General features: G+C 36.0%; 1 protein-coding gene across 7 annotated transcripts in view; it reads right to left on the bottom strand.

Annotated features, from left to right (window-relative positions):
• Nucleotides 1-15,507, bottom strand: part of LOC108965672 — a 30,122-nt gene extending 14,615 nt beyond the window's left edge. Inside the window, exons 1-8 of one of the 7 annotated variants that reach the window (XM_018928226.1) lie at nucleotides 15,086-15,504; nucleotides 14,211-14,598; nucleotides 3,616-3,716; nucleotides 3,341-3,545; nucleotides 3,140-3,276; nucleotides 1,871-1,999; nucleotides 971-1,315; nucleotides 433-717 (exon numbers count right to left, since the gene is read on the bottom strand). In XM_018928226.1, coding sequence (XP_018783771.1) covers nucleotides 433-717; nucleotides 971-1,315; nucleotides 1,871-1,999; nucleotides 3,140-3,276; nucleotides 3,341-3,545; nucleotides 3,616-3,690 — 1,176 coding nt within the window. In that variant the 5' untranslated portion in view covers nucleotides 3,691-3,716; nucleotides 14,211-14,598; nucleotides 15,086-15,504. The other 6 variants (XM_018928227.1, XM_018928230.1, XM_018928228.1 and 3 more) reach the window with 6 other exon arrangements.
• Nucleotides 15,508-17,413: the final 1,906 nt, after the last annotated feature.

The following is a 17,413-nucleotide window of genomic DNA, read 5'->3' as shown; positions in this document are numbered from 1 at the left end:
ATAAAACTAAATCTCTCGAAATGTAAGTAGTTGTTGCATTCCCATTCTCAGTCTCATCGATCTTTAGTCCAAACTCAGTTCTACGACGGTGTTTTCATCGAAACGAATATTTTGCATCAAAGGACTATTTAGTCGTTTAGTTTAGTACTATTTTGATATCTAGTTCAATGGTTCTTGACCCACTCTACTAAAGACTAAAATTCTCTAAATGAAAACAGTTTTCCTTGATTCGGTTAAGCAGGGGTTGTTCCATTTACGGCTTAACGGACTGAACTGAACGGAAGGATCTGAAGAGACTAGATCGAAATTTTCTGTATATAGAGTTCTAAGTTTGATATTGCCTAAGAAAGTTTCTTCCATGAGTAATCTTCTTATTGAGACACGGATTACTGAGAGCACTTCAAAAAACTTAACTCTACAGTTCTCACTCACCTGCTGCATCGGATTATTCATCCACGCATGCTGTGGCTCTGGCGCGCGCCGATTTATGTGATTCAAATTGAAGACGGACGTGCTCATGCCACGTGTGCTCAATTGGCCATGGGCGCGCTGCTGTTGTGCCGCGGACGTATGCATCTGCCGTTGATTAAACATATTGTGAAAATGTGTATCATCCGTGAGGTCAAAATGAGATGAATTGATCCCGGACGACATGCTGCCTGAGCGAAAATGTGATGGCGACGGTGAGATGGTTGACCATTGATCGAATGAGAGGTTCTATATGGTGGTTGTGTTGAAAAGGTGTGTGGCGTTGTTGTTGGTGACACAGTGGAACATATTTATGTACAGACGCACGAACATAAATGAAACAAAAACAATAACAAACGAATTAGGGCTATGTATGTACATCACGAACATGTGGATCTCTGATGGAGTGCCTGAGTGGTTCCAATGAACACCGCTTTTACCGGCGTGTACTAACTGATGATGTTGGGAAATTTTGTATATAAGTTTAGCACTTTATAATTACCTGATCTGTAACAGAACCGCTATGATCCGTGTTGCCTTTTAGGCTTTCCTCTTTGTGTTGGCGATAGCGTTGCTGCAGCAAGGTCATACGATCCAATGTGGCGCTAGCCTTACTCTTGATCTTCTCCAATGTGACGGACGGTGGACGCTGTATGCTATCGAACACCGACTTTGGTGTGACCGAACGTGACGATGTGTGCTCGCTGGTCGGTGTCTTCGGTGTATCGGGTAAGGGGCGATTCATTAGATTCAATCCGCTTTTCAGTGAACTAACGCGATCCTGCCAGGAGGTGCTCCTCAATGAGGGTGTCGGCGAGGGCGGTATTGGCAGCGTATTCGTGTTGACCTAATTGGAATTGAGGAGTGGCAAATTGTGCAAAGTACACTTAAAACAATTTGGATGTTGTTGTGTTGTTGGCTGATTTCCAAAACTCAGCGTACAAATGCATGTACGAGTATAACGGTATATGAGAAGAATACAATAATTTGAGCTTTGTTTTGAGTTCGAAATTGAAAATTTGATATTTTTATTGAAACACACATTTTCAAGGCGTTGCTTGAGCAAACTTTGACAATTGTGTTAGTGCTTGGTAAAATGTTTTTAGCGCCAAAAATAGTAAAAGTAGAACTATATACATAAGATATAAATATTTTCATAGAATGCAGCATATTAATACGCTAAATTCTGGTCAAATAGTTTCTCGAGGTAAAAGGCAGTATTATAAATAATATTTTTATTTTTAAAGCGTTGTGATTTGGCGCTTGCGCGCTCTGTTTTATGGAAGCTTTGTGTAAAACGTCGTGGAGAGATTAAGATTTTAGTTTATTATTTTCTTTTCATATGAGGCTTTTATTTATGACTTGGTACCGAATTCGCTTATGAAATCGTGCAGAAGCGTACCTGTTCCTTGCGCGGCAGTAGTGGTGTAAATCCGCGTGCCTTGCGTCTGGGTGGCGCCACCGGTGGCGACGGTCCATTTTGTCCAGGTAAAATTTTCGGTGGCAATGGTGGACGGCTTTGGTCAATGGCCTAGTGGAGCAAAGGAAATGAAATGATGTATAATCTATAATCTATAATCTATAATCTATAATCTATAATCTATAATCTATAATCTATAATCTATAATCTATAATCTATAATTTATAATCTATAATCTNAATGCATTTGCGAGTAATTGTGGTTGTGTCTAAAAGCATGGAGAAAGAAATTTCTTAAGAATCTATAATCCATAATCTATAATCTATAATCTATAATTTATAATCTATAATCTATAATCTATAATCTATAATCTATAATCTATAATCTATAATCCATAATCCATAATCTATAACCTATAATCATGCAAAATATCACTTTTTTCACATTTTGTAGAGTAGGCATCTCTGACTGAATGTCCTCTAGTAAACTCATGTTGAATTATACGAAATTTTATTAAAGATATTACAGAAGATTTGAGAACCCAATATTGGCTTCACTTGATGATGTCTCCGTTTTTGGCAGCCATCATATGGAAGTTATTCCTTGAACTCATCAACGGAAACAGATTACTAAAACACTTTCGATTTCACGCTACAAAAAAATTCTTTATTCTCAATGAACATAATTTTCCACCAAAGACATTTTTGATTGCTATGAAATCAAAACGAAAAATACTTTAAAGAAACAAGAGAACATTTCGGCGTTGCAATTTCCTGAGAGACACTGAAATTCTATCGGAAATTATTTTAAGAATATCGACAAAACTGGTTTACTTTGAATGATTTTAAGGTTGATGGTTGTGTCCTTCTTTATGAAAATATCAAAGGCAAACCTATAGGTTGTAAACCAACCTATGACATGAACATTATCGGTTATAAAAGTTCTAGAGATCCCCAGGATTTTTCCCCAATCCTTTATATAACTGAATAATATATCTACATACAGAAAAAGTGACTACAGGCGATTTGATTTAACTTTGAGGTATACGATTTTCATTCGGAATAACTTCATCGAATTCTAACCAATATATCTATATAATACTACTGATACTGGCTTAGAAAAGTACAAATTTTATAAGATTTTTCCCAGTAATTGCTTCTAAAAATCATTCGATAGCGGGTACAAATATTCTATACTTTCATACGTGGGATAAACCTTCAATTTCTTTCTACTTAGGTAGATATTACCAACCTTTCGCACGTGTGTACGCCTCTTGGGATGCTTATGAAACATATCGTCACATGAGGAGCAAAAGATCTGCTGTGCGCACTCCTCACATGTAACCCAGGGATTATGCGAACCGCAGAGCGTGCATTTCAGTTTTGCATCTGTAAGTAGTCAGGCCAAAATCAATAAACCAAAAGATAAAATTGATATGAGTATTATGCGTACCTGGTGTGCTTGGGGTTTTCGAACGACTACCCGCTTTGAGAACTTCATTCGAGTATTGCTGACCAGAGAACTCGATGACTTCGTAATCGGGCTCGGGTTGGTTTTTTGTTTTCGGTGGCAATACTGGCACTTTAAGGGTATTATCCGACGACGTGGGTGATGGTGGCGGTGGTGGTTTTGGACCGATGCGATCGTGGGTTTCCGTCTTTAGAATATATGGCATATAAAAATATAAAATAATAATTGGAATATGTTCAGTTTATGATTATACGTACCACCCATTTTGGCATAGTCAACACATTACGATTTAGTTTGGTTGATAAAGTGTTCGCGTTCGAATGCGTCGCCATATTTCTATCTAGTCGAGTCAAACTGGCTGAAAATAGATGCACAAACAATTTCATGAGTTCATCTTTAATACATACATATATATATGTACATATAATAGGATGCAATAGGGTGTAGCGCAGCATACAACATTTGCATCTGTTGTGTTGTTGTCAAATTGTTCTATATATTTAAAAATAACTTTACTATCTGATCATAAAAGTGTTGGACACAATTTTAATGTACCGCTGGATGCTTATAAAGTTCCATTGCATATCTAGTATTGCTTCGTAAGTTCGTATATACATACTATATTTAGATTCATGTTTGTTTTATAGCCACGCAACTTTGCAGCGCTGACATAATTTGCTTTAAGTGCAAACAAGTGGCGCCTTTATTTTGATTTTTTCGTAAAATATCGTTTACTCAAAAAGTATCATAATAAAAATTTTAATCCGCCATAAAGATGTTCTAGCTTTCTGGAATCAATTTGAAGCTAATCCTGATAAAGGAAATAACTAAAATAGATATCCTCGTAGCTTACCTAAATATTTACATCCATGGAGATTAAGCTCTTACAGTGAAGTTATGAGAGCACGGAATCGCTCCAACTACACCTTAATTTGATCCAAGAAAACATAGTTCTTTATTTTTCGAGAAATAAGTGATTTGTGTCTTCGTTCCTTCTGCCGATTCCTTCGACGAAGTTCGGGAACGATGGAATACCGATGATACTTTGTTATTATTTCTAGCTTTCGGTTCAGCTATCAGTTAGTGGAAAAGGGAAGGAATACGATTATTGGGAGACCAATACATCTACGGTCCAAAGCAGTAATAAAATAATTATTTTAACGGACGTTTTAATAAGGACGCTACAAAAGTAGACTGACGGGCACAGTAAACGACTCCCGCTCTTTTGACATTTCTTCACTTCTTCAGTAAGCCTTGACATTCAATTATGAAAAGATATGCGACCCAAAAAGGAGTCGAAATCTATCTGCTATCGAAATTTGGATTCAGTGGCCTGAACTTTATGAGCGCTACAACAACTTTTTTTTTAAATAAAACTAAATCGGTTTGGGATATCAGTGAAATTCTTTATTCCGGTTAAAGAACATTCGTACGTACTTCATGAGTCACCATTACATCCCAAAACAAATACGGTTTGGTATGGTTTATTAGTCCTTCCGTGGTGATCAAAACCGGCACGTTATTGTAAATGAGTACTCAATGCTAACCGAATTTAATGATATGAACTTGGATTATATGTGGCTCCAATGAGACGGCACCAAAAAGCCACCCAGCGTATGTCACAATCGATTTATTAAAAACCAAATTTGGTAAACATGTTATCTCACGAAATGGTACAGTCAATAAGTCGCCTAGGTCGTGCGATTTGATTATTTCCTGTGGGGCTACGTAAAGTATATAGTATATACTAACAAGCCAGCGACGATTTATGAACTTCGTTCGAATATCGAAAGTGAAATTGCAGCAGAATCGGCTGATTTATGCTTGAAAATCAAGTTTTCCATGTAAAAGAAGTCGCGTTCCATACATCATGGCACCTCATGCATTTTCACATGCCTAAAGAATTTTGGTTTTGTCGCGCTCTTATTGAAAAACCCCTATTGTCCGTCCTATTGTGATAAACTTCTTCATCGTTATGAAGTTAGTCATAGTGAAATAAATTTCTTGAGGACCCGCGAAGTGACAATAGACCAAAACAAATAATCTACCCTTAATTTGTTCAAAATGAAATAACTTACTATTTCCATGAAATTAATACGAAATCTTAATCATATTCCGAGACCTGAGAACATATTCGAAATATCGCTATGAAACTGCTCGATTACTTTTAATATAATTAAATTGAAAAAATAGCCGTAAATTTATAAAAACTTTGGTTGTAATTAGCTTAAGTTAAAGGAATATTTGATTGAAGATAAAACTAGGCGTTATGAGTTATTATCATTTAGAGTGAAAGCCTGTTGATTTATCATTTTGATTGATTAAGGATTGAATATGAGTGACTGCCTGCTCGATTAAGAGATCATTTCAGTGTGAAGTTTTCAAAATAAAAGAACGATCTTTTGTTGCATTAACGGATAAACATTCTCTTAAATTTTGGAATCGAAATTCAAATTATAACGGTGGCTACAGCGTTTCTGGGAGCATAGTGCGGAACGGAGCGAGACAATCTTTAAAGCGTTTTTCTCAGAATGTTATTTTTCAAAACGTTTTCCACTCTCAAAGTCGAAAAAAGGACCAAAATCGATGCCTTTTGTTGGAATTGCCGCCATGTTGTCAAATTTCAAACCAACAAAAAAGCTTCCATGGCGCGATAGCGACTTTCCTTCAGACTAATCTTGTGAAATTTTCGGTTTTTAATTTAACTATTATATACCCAATAAATAAACATTAAAAAATCAATTTGTATTCGTTATGAATGTATTTTTTCCACTTTATGTGTGTTTTATCCAAGAACTTTCGTATGATATTTCTTATTGATTTATTCCATATTATAGATGGCACTACCAAAATTCAATTCATATGACTTGCCCTAACCTTCAAAAGACGCGTGTAGAGATAAAACTTTGACAGCTGTCAAATTTATTAGTTTGCGAATTTTTATACCCTGAACAGGGTATATTAATTTTGTCACGAAGTTTGTAACACCCATAAGAAAGCGTCGGAGACCCTATAAAGTATATATATAAATGATCAGTATGTTGAGCTGATTCGATTTAGCCATGTCCGTCTGTCTGTCTGTCCGTCTGTCTGTATATATACGAACTACTCATGTATGGAAAACTTTCACATTTGACGTGGTATTTTCACGAAATTTGACTTGGATTACTGCCTAAGGTAATAATATAATCTCCGAAAAAAAATTTCAGATCGAATTACTATAGCATATTGCTTCCATACAAACTGAACACATAATTACTAACAGAAATGCACCTGTGAAGGGTATTTAGCTTCGGTGCAACTGAAGTTAACGTTTTTTCTTGTTTATTTTTCAATTTGAAACTTATGCTTTTATAAAAAAAAAAATGAATAAACAGGAATTTCGCGTGTTTTGGAAGGCGAAAATAAAGTTGAAACATCACGATTTTCTGGACACTGCCCCATGAAAACCAAGTAGGACGAAGAGGTTGTTACTGACGAAAACATATAAAAGTCCACAAAATAGTTTTGAATAATTGTAAAATGAAGTTTCTCAAGATAGTAGGCACAGTAGAGATATCAACTAATCATTACGAATATTTGGGTATGAGAAAGCCCTGTGCAAAGAGGGTGCCGAATTCTCTTTTGACCACAAACAACGACTAGTTGATGGTGAGCAGTGTTTGGAGATTTTCAAGCGTAATAAAATCCTAGACTTTGCCTCCAAATGAGACAATAATTAAAACATGGCTCTATCATTGCATTCCGAAGTCCAATCAACAGAAAATTTGAGTCGAATGCTATTATTTATAAAAAATTATATAAACTATTTTTAATAGTTTGTTTTCAGTTTTGATATTTTATATTATAAAAAATTGTAATTGAAAACATAGATGTGTACAAAACTATATATGCGTATTGAGCAATGGCAACATTGTGCAAATGAAGACATGGAAAGATGGCTGAATTCTGCGTTTTTGCCACGTTCTCAAGTTTTCATACATTTTGCTCGATGAGGAAGAAAAAAGGAAGGAAGGCAGTAGCATTCTCCACTGTTCCTGCTATAATTGACATGTTAATAATTCTCAGCGTATATTGAGCTCCTATTTCAATTATAGAAAATTTTATTTCAAGAAGTAGCAATCCTACACTTCTTATTTCAGAATTCAAAATGTCGTTAGAAGTTCCGTTGGTGAAACTAATTTATAACAATTTCAAAGAAATAAAGACACAAAGTTGATATTAGTCCAATCATATAACTGCGATACAAGTTGTAAAAACCATTTATGTTGTAAAAAGTCCACTGTGAAGGATATTAAGGTGCGTGGTAGTCAAAGTGACATTTTTTTCCTATTTAGGATTATATTAGTTTGTCAAAAAAGTCTTGCGGTATTTTCGCTAGTTGGCGCTGAGAGCGCGTAGTTCAGGTTTTTTTCGTTGCATCGGGTCATGCTAACACGTGTTTGATTGATTGCCGTTTCTTTTAAGTCGTTCGTGAGTTATAGCGTCGCAAACATGGAGCAAAATAAAGAGAAAATACGGCATATTTTACAGTACTACTACGATAAAGGCAAAAATGCATCTCAAACCGCCAATAAAATTTCTGCAGTTTATGGACCCGATACAGTTTCCATTTTTACCACACAACGATGGTTTCAACGTTTTCGTTCTGGTGTAGAGGTGGTCGAAGATGCGCCATGAATTGGTCGAAAGAGACCGACATAGTAGCAGCCGTAGCATCGGTCAAGAGCTGGGCATGAGTCATCAAAAAAATTTTATGAATAATTGAAAATTCAATAAAAATACCGCAAAAATACCTCAAGACTTTTTTGCCCTTTTAGCAATTTTTACCTAAAATTCTTATCGATTAAGTATTTGCCAGCACATTTCATTATGAATTACTTGCGGAACAATTATACAAATGATAGAATTGGATTTTCAAATTGTTTTTTATTCCATATATCACAAAGTGGTCATTCTTCTTCTTCTTCTTAATAGTGGTCATTGGTCTTGCCATTATACATATGCATGTATATGCCTCAACATATCCATATAAAAAGCCCACAATATAATATAAATGCATGTTGAAAATAATTTAATGTGTGTACCAAAAACATAACTTCACTACCACAACACTATAAACAAAAGTGGCAGAAACAATAGAGAACTTCTATAAATACATAGCAAAAAAGCATATAAGCATACATACATACACTTGAATATTTGTGGCACGCTACTAATTCAAAACGTTTGTGACGCAAATTAACAAATGCGATCAATCGTCTGATTTCTTAAGATATAGTTTGCATTACAAATATTCGAAAGTGTTCATATTTATTTTTAAACGGCTTCTATTGTGGTCTGCATAAATATGTAAATGTGAGTATATATTTTAATGACGTTATATATAAATTATATACACTGTGCCCAAAAAATAAGGTGACATTTGAATTTCAACTGCGCTTGTCGAAGGATTTGGAGAATTATTATTTTTTTAGGTTGTCCGTCACATTTATGTCAAATTTCACATGTCAAAATATCCATTAGTGTTTGAGACACGTGTCGTTTTGTGAGCTGCTAAAAGTGAATTCTTCGTTTTTTGCAATGCCGAAATTTGTTGAGCAAAGAATTTGCATTAAATGGTATTCACCTGATCTGGGACCGTGCGACTTTTGGCTGTTCACAAAGTTCAAAATACCGCTCCGAGGACACCGTTTTTATACGATATTGAAGCCGCAGCGAAGACGTAACTAAAATCCCATCCCGGAAAGTTATTACAACCAGTGTTTCGAATATTGGAGAATCCGTTGGTATAATGTACTACATCAAGTGGGGATTACTTTGAAGAGGATGAAATTGATTTGGAAGAATAAATAAAGAATTTTCAAAATAAATACAATGTTGCCTTATTTTTTGGGCACATCTATCATCATAAAAAAACAAACTTGTTGGTGCAAAAACGTGATGTAAATATGTCTTAGGGTATGGTTTTATTTAAAAATAGTAATTCGTTCATATAAATACAAAAAAATCGAGAATTTATTGAACTTAATAAATCAAATACTTCAGATCGATTTAACTGTCATATTTAAAACCATTATTATTTCACTTATTTATTGAAATATTTCGAAAATTGAATATTTTACAAGATTTACCGTTAAACGATCTCTAATAAGAGGTACTTTTTTCAACGGTTTTGTGACTTTATGGCCTGTGACATTATCGGCCTACTGAGCGTACTATTTGCAACACCATAACCCATCTTGAGAACAAGCATTCATTATTGGATAATATTCGATCGAATAGACCACGCCCAGCATTCGGTGAAAAAAATGCTTCCGCATTGTTCGTTGCGTACGAAGTCCATAGAATACTTTAAATATGTGTTTTTCCTTCGGTTTTTAAATAGAATGGAAATGATAGAAACTGCACCATGTGGTAGTTTAACAGTGGAAATTTTTACTGCATTATGTGTAAGTCCTCTGAGAAGTAGAATGCTGTTCACAAAGCGGCAAAGTTCCGCACTCCGACTTTCGATGCTTCCTACTATTCCTACTATTAAAAAAACATCCGTCGCTGAGAGTGTACACGAAGGCGAAATCGGTGCCGTTCGCAGCAACTTGAACTGACTATGATATCACACCGTTAGACTTTTTACTGTAAAGTATATGTGGACAATTTCGCTTCAATTCAGGCGTTGGAGTAAAAATGAAAGCGTGTCATTCGCCAGTTGCTAGTCGAAATGCTCGAACGAGCCATCGATAATTGGGTTCAATAGGTGGACCACCTGAAACGTAGTCGCGGTCAAACGCCAATGAGTGTTCTAACGAATGAAAATAAACTTTCGCCATTAAATTTGAAGTAGATTTTGTACCGCAGTTGTTTGAGCAATAGCGCATTATTGTTTGTATGTTTGAATACAATGTGGCATCCGTAGTGTAGATACCTTTATATCACTTTTAAAGAACAAGAACAATTTAATAAAATGTCATATTAGGTTGTCAAAAAAGTCTTGCAGTATTTTTGCGGTATTTTTATTGAATTTTCAATTGTTCATAAAATTTTGTTTGATGACTCATGCCCAGCTCTTGACCTATGCTACGGTTGCTACTATGCCGGCCTCTTTCGACTAATTCAGCGATTTTATCGCAATTTTCGACCACCTCTGCACCAGAACGAAAACGTTGAAACTATCGTTGTGCGGGGGAAATGTAAACTGTATCGGGTCCATAAACTGCACAAATTTTATTGGCGGCTTGATATGCATTTTTGCCTTTATCGTAGTAGTACTGTAAAATATGTCGTATTTTCTCTTTATTTTGCTCCATGTTTGCGACGCTATAACTCACGAACGACGTAAAAGAAACGACAATCAATCAAACACTTGAACGCGATGAACGAAACTAGAACTACGCGCTCTCAGCGCCAACTAGCGAAAATACCGCAAGACTTTTTTGACAAACTAATATTATTAATATTGACCCGGAGTAACAAAACACTATATTAACACGTATTTAAAAACATTATTACTAAACTGATATGACTCTGCCAAGTTTTACATCAAAATAATCCTTAGTGCTTAGTATACGATTGTACGAAGTACATAAAGTGCATTCGGCGATTTTTACGAGGAGTGAAATTATTCAACAAAGATGTTCCATTTAAATTATGGAATCAAATTTTTGTTGGCGAAACTGCAGATTGTTGGAAAAACCTTGTGGTGATAATTATTCAAAGATGGTCGCGAAAGCGTTGACGACACATCGCGTCCAACACGGCCATCAACACAGATGATTAACACATTAATAAAACAAAATAGTTGCCTTGAGAATCCAAGATGAAGAGTCAGAGATCTTACTGGCATAGTTAGAATTTCGGCAGAATCGATGAAACCCATTTTGAAATATCATTTGAGCCTATGAAAAGTCAAAGCACAATTGGTTCTAAAATGTTTAATTTTTTCCAAGAAACACCGGCGCGTTAACGTAATGAAACAATGCTTTACTACCAGGCTGTCATTAAATGTGTTATTACTGACGAAGAGTTTAGATTCTATGCTTATTATCCGGACATACCGTCAACAACGAATACTGTTTAAGTGCTATGCGTTGTTTGCGCAAAGCTATTCTCTAAACGAGGCCGGAATTATGGGCAAACAACTCTTGGCTTTTCACCCACGATATGATCCCTTGAATACTGCATTGATTTTTCGTAAGTTTTCGCAAAATTTTAAACCAATATCTTGTCGCTACCACCTCTCCGCCTGATTTGGCTCCGTGTAGCTTTTGGCTATTCAGCAAAACGAGACGACTGCACCGGCGAGACCATTTTGAGTTAATTGCAGACATTAAATGTGCATCACTACGCGCATTGAAGGCTATTCCCTAAATTGGCTTTAATAACTGATTCACGGCTTGGGAAAAACGTTAACACAACATATATTTTGCAGAATAAGTTAAGAATTTTAAAATTATAATAAAGTCTTCCTATGTTTTGCTCATAATGGGACATAAATTATCATTATTAACGAGCTGAGTTGATTTAGCCATATGCTCCTAGCTGTCGCGATATACGCAAACTTGTTGCTCACTTTAGGACATATCACTCTGAAATTCTGCACACATCTTTCTCTGGGCCAAGACATAATTTCCGAAAAAAATTCCTAGTTGGGACTACTATAGCACATAGCTGCTATACACACTGAACCACGCAATAAAGTTCTTGTAAGAAAAAGTTATTTATTTGAAAAGATATCTACACAAAATTTAGCACGCATTATTATCGGAAGCATATCTTTAATATCCCAAAAAATATATAGATCAGACTAMTGTRACATATAGCTGCTATACAAGCTTTTGTATTTAAACTTTTTTTGTGAAGGGTGTTCTCGCTTTGGAGCACCCGATTTGATTAATTTTCTCGAATTTCGCAATAAATTTTTAATTATAGCAATAGGTATGTAGAAATAAACAACAAAATTGTAGCAGAGTTCTACATTCAAGACATTTTTATTAGCTTACTTTATAAAAGAAATTCTGCACAAATTCACCAACCCTAATGTTTTATTTTTATTTTTAGCTATTTACCACATTTTCTGATGTAAGAAAGACAAGAAAGTCTTTTCCAAATTTCAGATATACAAACATACATATGTATGAACCATATAACTCAATTAAATGTGGGCGCCAAATAGCGGCGTATTGGCCATCAATGACAAAATCTTAATTTTGTGTGGAGGAAGTTAATTAACAGTCGCTGACGTTACGAAAGTGGCTAAATATATTAAAATTTGGCGCACTAATAACTATRATGTGCATATTTAGCAATAAGTTGCTAAAGAGAGTATTATAGTTTTGTTCACATAACGGTTGTTTTTAAGTCCTAAAACTAAAATTAAAGAGTCAGATATAGGGTTATGTACACCAAAGTGATCGGGATGACGAGTAGAGTTGAAATCCGGATGTCTGTCCTTCTGTCCGTCCGTCCGTGCAAGCTTTAACTTCAGTAAAAATTGAGATATCATGATGAAACTCGGTACACGTATTTCTTGGCCCCATAAGAAGGTTAAGTTTGAAGATGGCCAAATCGGCCTACTGCCACGCCCACAAAAGATAAAAAATTGAGATATCATGATGAAACTCGGTACACGTATTTCTTGGCCCCATAAGAAGGTTAAGTTTGAAGATGGCCAAATCCTGTCTCTTATACACATCTAGATGTGAAAATTGAGATATCATGATGAAACTCGGTACACGTATTTCTTGGCCCCATAAGAAGGTTAAGTTTGAAGATGGCCAAAATCGGCCTACTGCCACGCCCACAAAATGGCGGAAACCGAAAACCTATAAAGTGTCATAACTAAGCCATAAATAAAGATATTAAAATGAAATTTGGCACAAAGAATCGCAATAGGGAAGGGCATATTTTGACGTAAATTTTTTGGAAAAGTGGTCATCGCCCCTGTCTCTTATACACATCTAGATGTGTATAAGAGACTTCTTTTAGGCATTTCCATATACAGTTCAAAAATGGAAGAAATCGGGTAATAACCACGCCCACCTCCCATACAAAGGTTATGTTGAAAATCACTAAAAGTGCGTTAACCGACTAACAAAAAACGTCAGAAATACTAAATTTTACGGAAGAAATGGCAAAAGGAAACTGCACCCAGGGTTTTTTTAAAAATTGAAAATGGGCGTGGCGTCGCTCACTTATGGACCAAAAACCGTAACTCAGGAATTGCTTAACCGATTTTAATGAAATTCGGTTTATAATATTTTCTTAACACCCTGATGACATGTACCAAATGTGGGTGAAATCGGTTCACAACCACGCCTGAAATCACGATTATCACTTTATCATCCGAGAGTATAAAATGTTCGGTGACACCCGAACTTAGGCTTTCCTTACTTGTTTTTGTATAATTTATATATTTTGGATAATTCATATCGTCATGTAAAACGCAAAATAATGTATCATCAAAAAAATCGAAATTGAGTTTTCTATGGCTTACGATTCACTACATCACATTACATATATGTATGTATGTAGCATTAAATTTTCAGCTTCTTTGGCAAGTATAACCAATATATAACCATTTAGTAACCAATTTATAACCATTTTATTACTAATATATAACCACTTCATAACCAATACATAACCACTTTATAACCAATATATGATCAAAACTTTTATAAAATTAAATTTTGTTAAATATGAGTGGTTTCTATTTATCGCTTTTGCTCCGCCTGCAAACTTAAGAAAGGTGGCACTACGTTATTTTGCATTTTAGGTGACGATATAAGTACATATATTATAATGGACGCCCAGCTAAACCAACTTGTGTAAAGTTTTACACCCGGCAACCACTTACCCGCTATTTGTGGCGCTACTTCCTTAGTTGCCTTAACAAATTTTTGTTTGCTTCCCCAAAATGCAATTTATGCTTGTTGTTGTCGTGTTTTAATCAAACAGCGCGCACTAACACACACACATACACTAATTAATCAAATACAAATTTGTTGACAGGCAATACACATTTAGAGTTGCCAGTATCTATTTGCTTGTGTGTATTTGTGTAGTTTGGCTTTGCTCATGCGTGTGTGTGTGTGTCTGTGTGTTTATTTGCCACACTAATTCCCAAAATATGAACAAGATGTGCAAGTTAAGTTAGTCAGCCAGCCAACTAGCCAGATAGCCAAGCAGCCAAACAGCCAGCCCAGGGAGGTGCTGCTCTGTGTTATTTTTGAAAATTTTCTGTGCTATTTTTAAAAAAAAATTTCACGATTTCAAATGCGTTGCATGAAGTTTTCGCTTTTCCAACACCAACAATTGCACACAAAATGCAGAATTTATTAAGTTCACTTGCAAGAGTTGCAATGCACTGCACTTACACACACATATGTATGCATATACGCGTGTGTGATCGACTAATATTATCGACACATATATATGCCTCGGCTGTGTATGTGTGTGTGGAGTGTTCCAAAACGTGCTGCAATGCTGATTGACAAGCGAATGCCCATACACAACACTTCATTTAAGTTGAGACAGTTAAGTTCCACATATACATATATGTATATATACTATGTATATAAATATATATATATTCTAGCTATTTATATGATTTTATATATGTACATATGTAAGTCAGCGCTGTGGTGCGTGTGTCAACACTTTCCAAAAATAAATTTTTCCACCAATTTTTTTTCCGTTAGTTTTGCCACAATTTTTTACAACTTTTATTACCGTTACACGCACGCGTTTCTTTAACTTTTAAGTACAGCAATTTTTCACTGGCGAAATTTTTTAATAAAATAAAGATATTCTAGTCGATCTTAATCGGCACAACTGCAATTATTTGGCAGCCAAAGTGGCGAAACAATGTCAAACGCTTACATAACGCGCGTTTCTAGCAAGCAAGCAAGGCACTGCGGCGCGTTTGTCGTCTGCTTCCGCTTGTTCGGCGGCTGTTCGAATTCTGGTTTTTCACTTGATCTCGTTGATCGTCGTCTCGATCGTCGTTCTTCCACGCACAAACTAAATGTATTGTCGGTTTTCGTTTGCGATGTTTCCCCCAAAAATGTTAATGCTCACAATTTCGTTATTTTCATTTTATTGTCTTTCAAATGGTTGTCGTTGTTGTTTGGGTGCCAGTGAGCAGGATGAGCAATACCGCAGCGTAGCCGGAAAATCTAAAATTCGCTCACGTTGTGTTTGTCAACTGAACGACCATGGCTGGTCCATTGGCCAACAGCTACAGCAGCAGGTCCGTACGTTATATCCGTTCTAGTTGGCGTTGTCGCTACTTTTATATTTGTTGTTACAATTGCTTGATGCGAGCGGATGTTGGACTCTGTCGTGGTTGGGCTGCTCTTTCGGTATACACTTTTGTTTCATGTGGTATGAGAACAGAAAATTTTTGTAAAGTACTCATTTAGGCTCATGAAACTCTTACTCTGCTCAGGGAACAACCCAATTCTTATTGATAGAAATAATATAGTTTCATTGAGGAGCATCTTAACTGCCTCGTTTCCGTTCGTATTCCGTCTGTCGCTTCCACGCTATGAAGTGAGGTAAGATAAGTTTAAGTAGTTGATTCTAGTAGAGATCTTATTTGAAAAGCTTACAACGCCGGCCCATTCTTCTTCTTGATTCACAGAGCTTACGCGGTTATAGCCGAGTTTACAGCGGTCGTTCTTCTTTCTCGATGCTTGGCGTGGATTGGAGATTCCGAAGCCAGGTCCTTCTCCACCTGGTCTTTCCAAAGGAGTAGAGGGCTTCCTCTCCCTCTACTTCCCACGGCAGGATGGGCGTCGAATCCTTTCAGACCTGGAGTGTTCTCGTCCATTCGGACAACATGTCCAAGCCAGCGTAGCCGCTGTCTATACATTCGCTGAACTATAAAGTGACTTATAGAGCTTGGATTTTGTTCGTCGAGAGGTGAAATGGGATACTTAAAACTCTTATATAATTGACATAAAACCCATATAAATTGACAAATCCTTCTGAACCAATCACAAATTTATTAAGAGTGCTAAGGTCACTTTCATCTTCGACGAAAGGAAGACTGCCGGTCCAAATCCTTATCATCCCATTCGGGTCAAAAATATTCGGTTTTCATTGAGCGGTAGCGATTTCCATTCAAAGTAACGTGCCAGGTTGATCATCACTAAGAAGACGGTCCAATGATGCCGGCGGGCCGCCGCACCGTAGTTCCGTAATTGCGTAAATCGGACCAAAGCGTAATTTTTATGAAATGCAAAGGTGACTTTTGGAGTACATGTGGATGCTGCTTGACCAATAACGCGTACGACGAAACTATTCAGTCAGAAATTAGCCTCATCGCTGAAAATTCTGGTGAATCTTGTGGACAAGCAGCATTATGCTCTGGCGTTAATTTGATTTTGTAAAGATGTAGGCCAAGATCTGTTCGCAAAATTCACCACAATGACGCCAAAGAGATTCCCAACGCTTGAGAACGACGAGCATACTACGGGCACTTATTTGCCTCACCTGTATGGTAAAATTCAGTACTGTGATTTTGGATTCAAATTGTATCACTAGACGCTCAATTCTTGAGCTGACAGGACGATTATGACAATCATAAATTGGACCTAGCGTTCTTAAAGGTGAAGCCACTGGTTCCAAATTTCGGTAGTTTCGTTGTTGGATCGTATGTTTTTCCAAGATGAAATGCCATCTACAATATCGGTCTACTTTTGTAGCGTCTCTATGAAAAAACCCTTTACTTTATCTCTAGTCGAATGATAGTGAGACAAAAATTATAATATATAACATAAATACTTGTAAGCGCAGTTTTTCCAGTTGACCTAACTGCCTCTTTAGCTGTTTCTATAAATATATTTCGTAGATTGAGAGCAAAATATTTGTATTCAAAACAAACATATGTATTTATGTATATTTGTAAACATTTTTACTTTCAACTGAGCTGCATTTATTTACTTTTATTAATGATTGTAGCTATTTAGGCTTGTGCTAGTGAAAAATTTAAGTAGAAATAAAAAGCTTAGATGAGATGAATATTTTTTATTGCATTAATTTATTGTTTATTTC

The sequence above is a fragment of the Bactrocera latifrons genome, unplaced genomic scaffold (genome assembly GCF_001853355.1).
Source record: "Bactrocera latifrons isolate USDA-ARS-PBARC rearing strain unplaced genomic scaffold, ASM185335v1 scaffold_145, whole genome shotgun sequence".
Taxonomy (NCBI): Eukaryota; Metazoa; Arthropoda; class Insecta; order Diptera; family Tephritidae; genus Bactrocera; species Bactrocera latifrons.
Note: the sequence above shows the minus strand (reverse complement) of the source record. Positions and strands in the feature narration are given on the sequence as shown.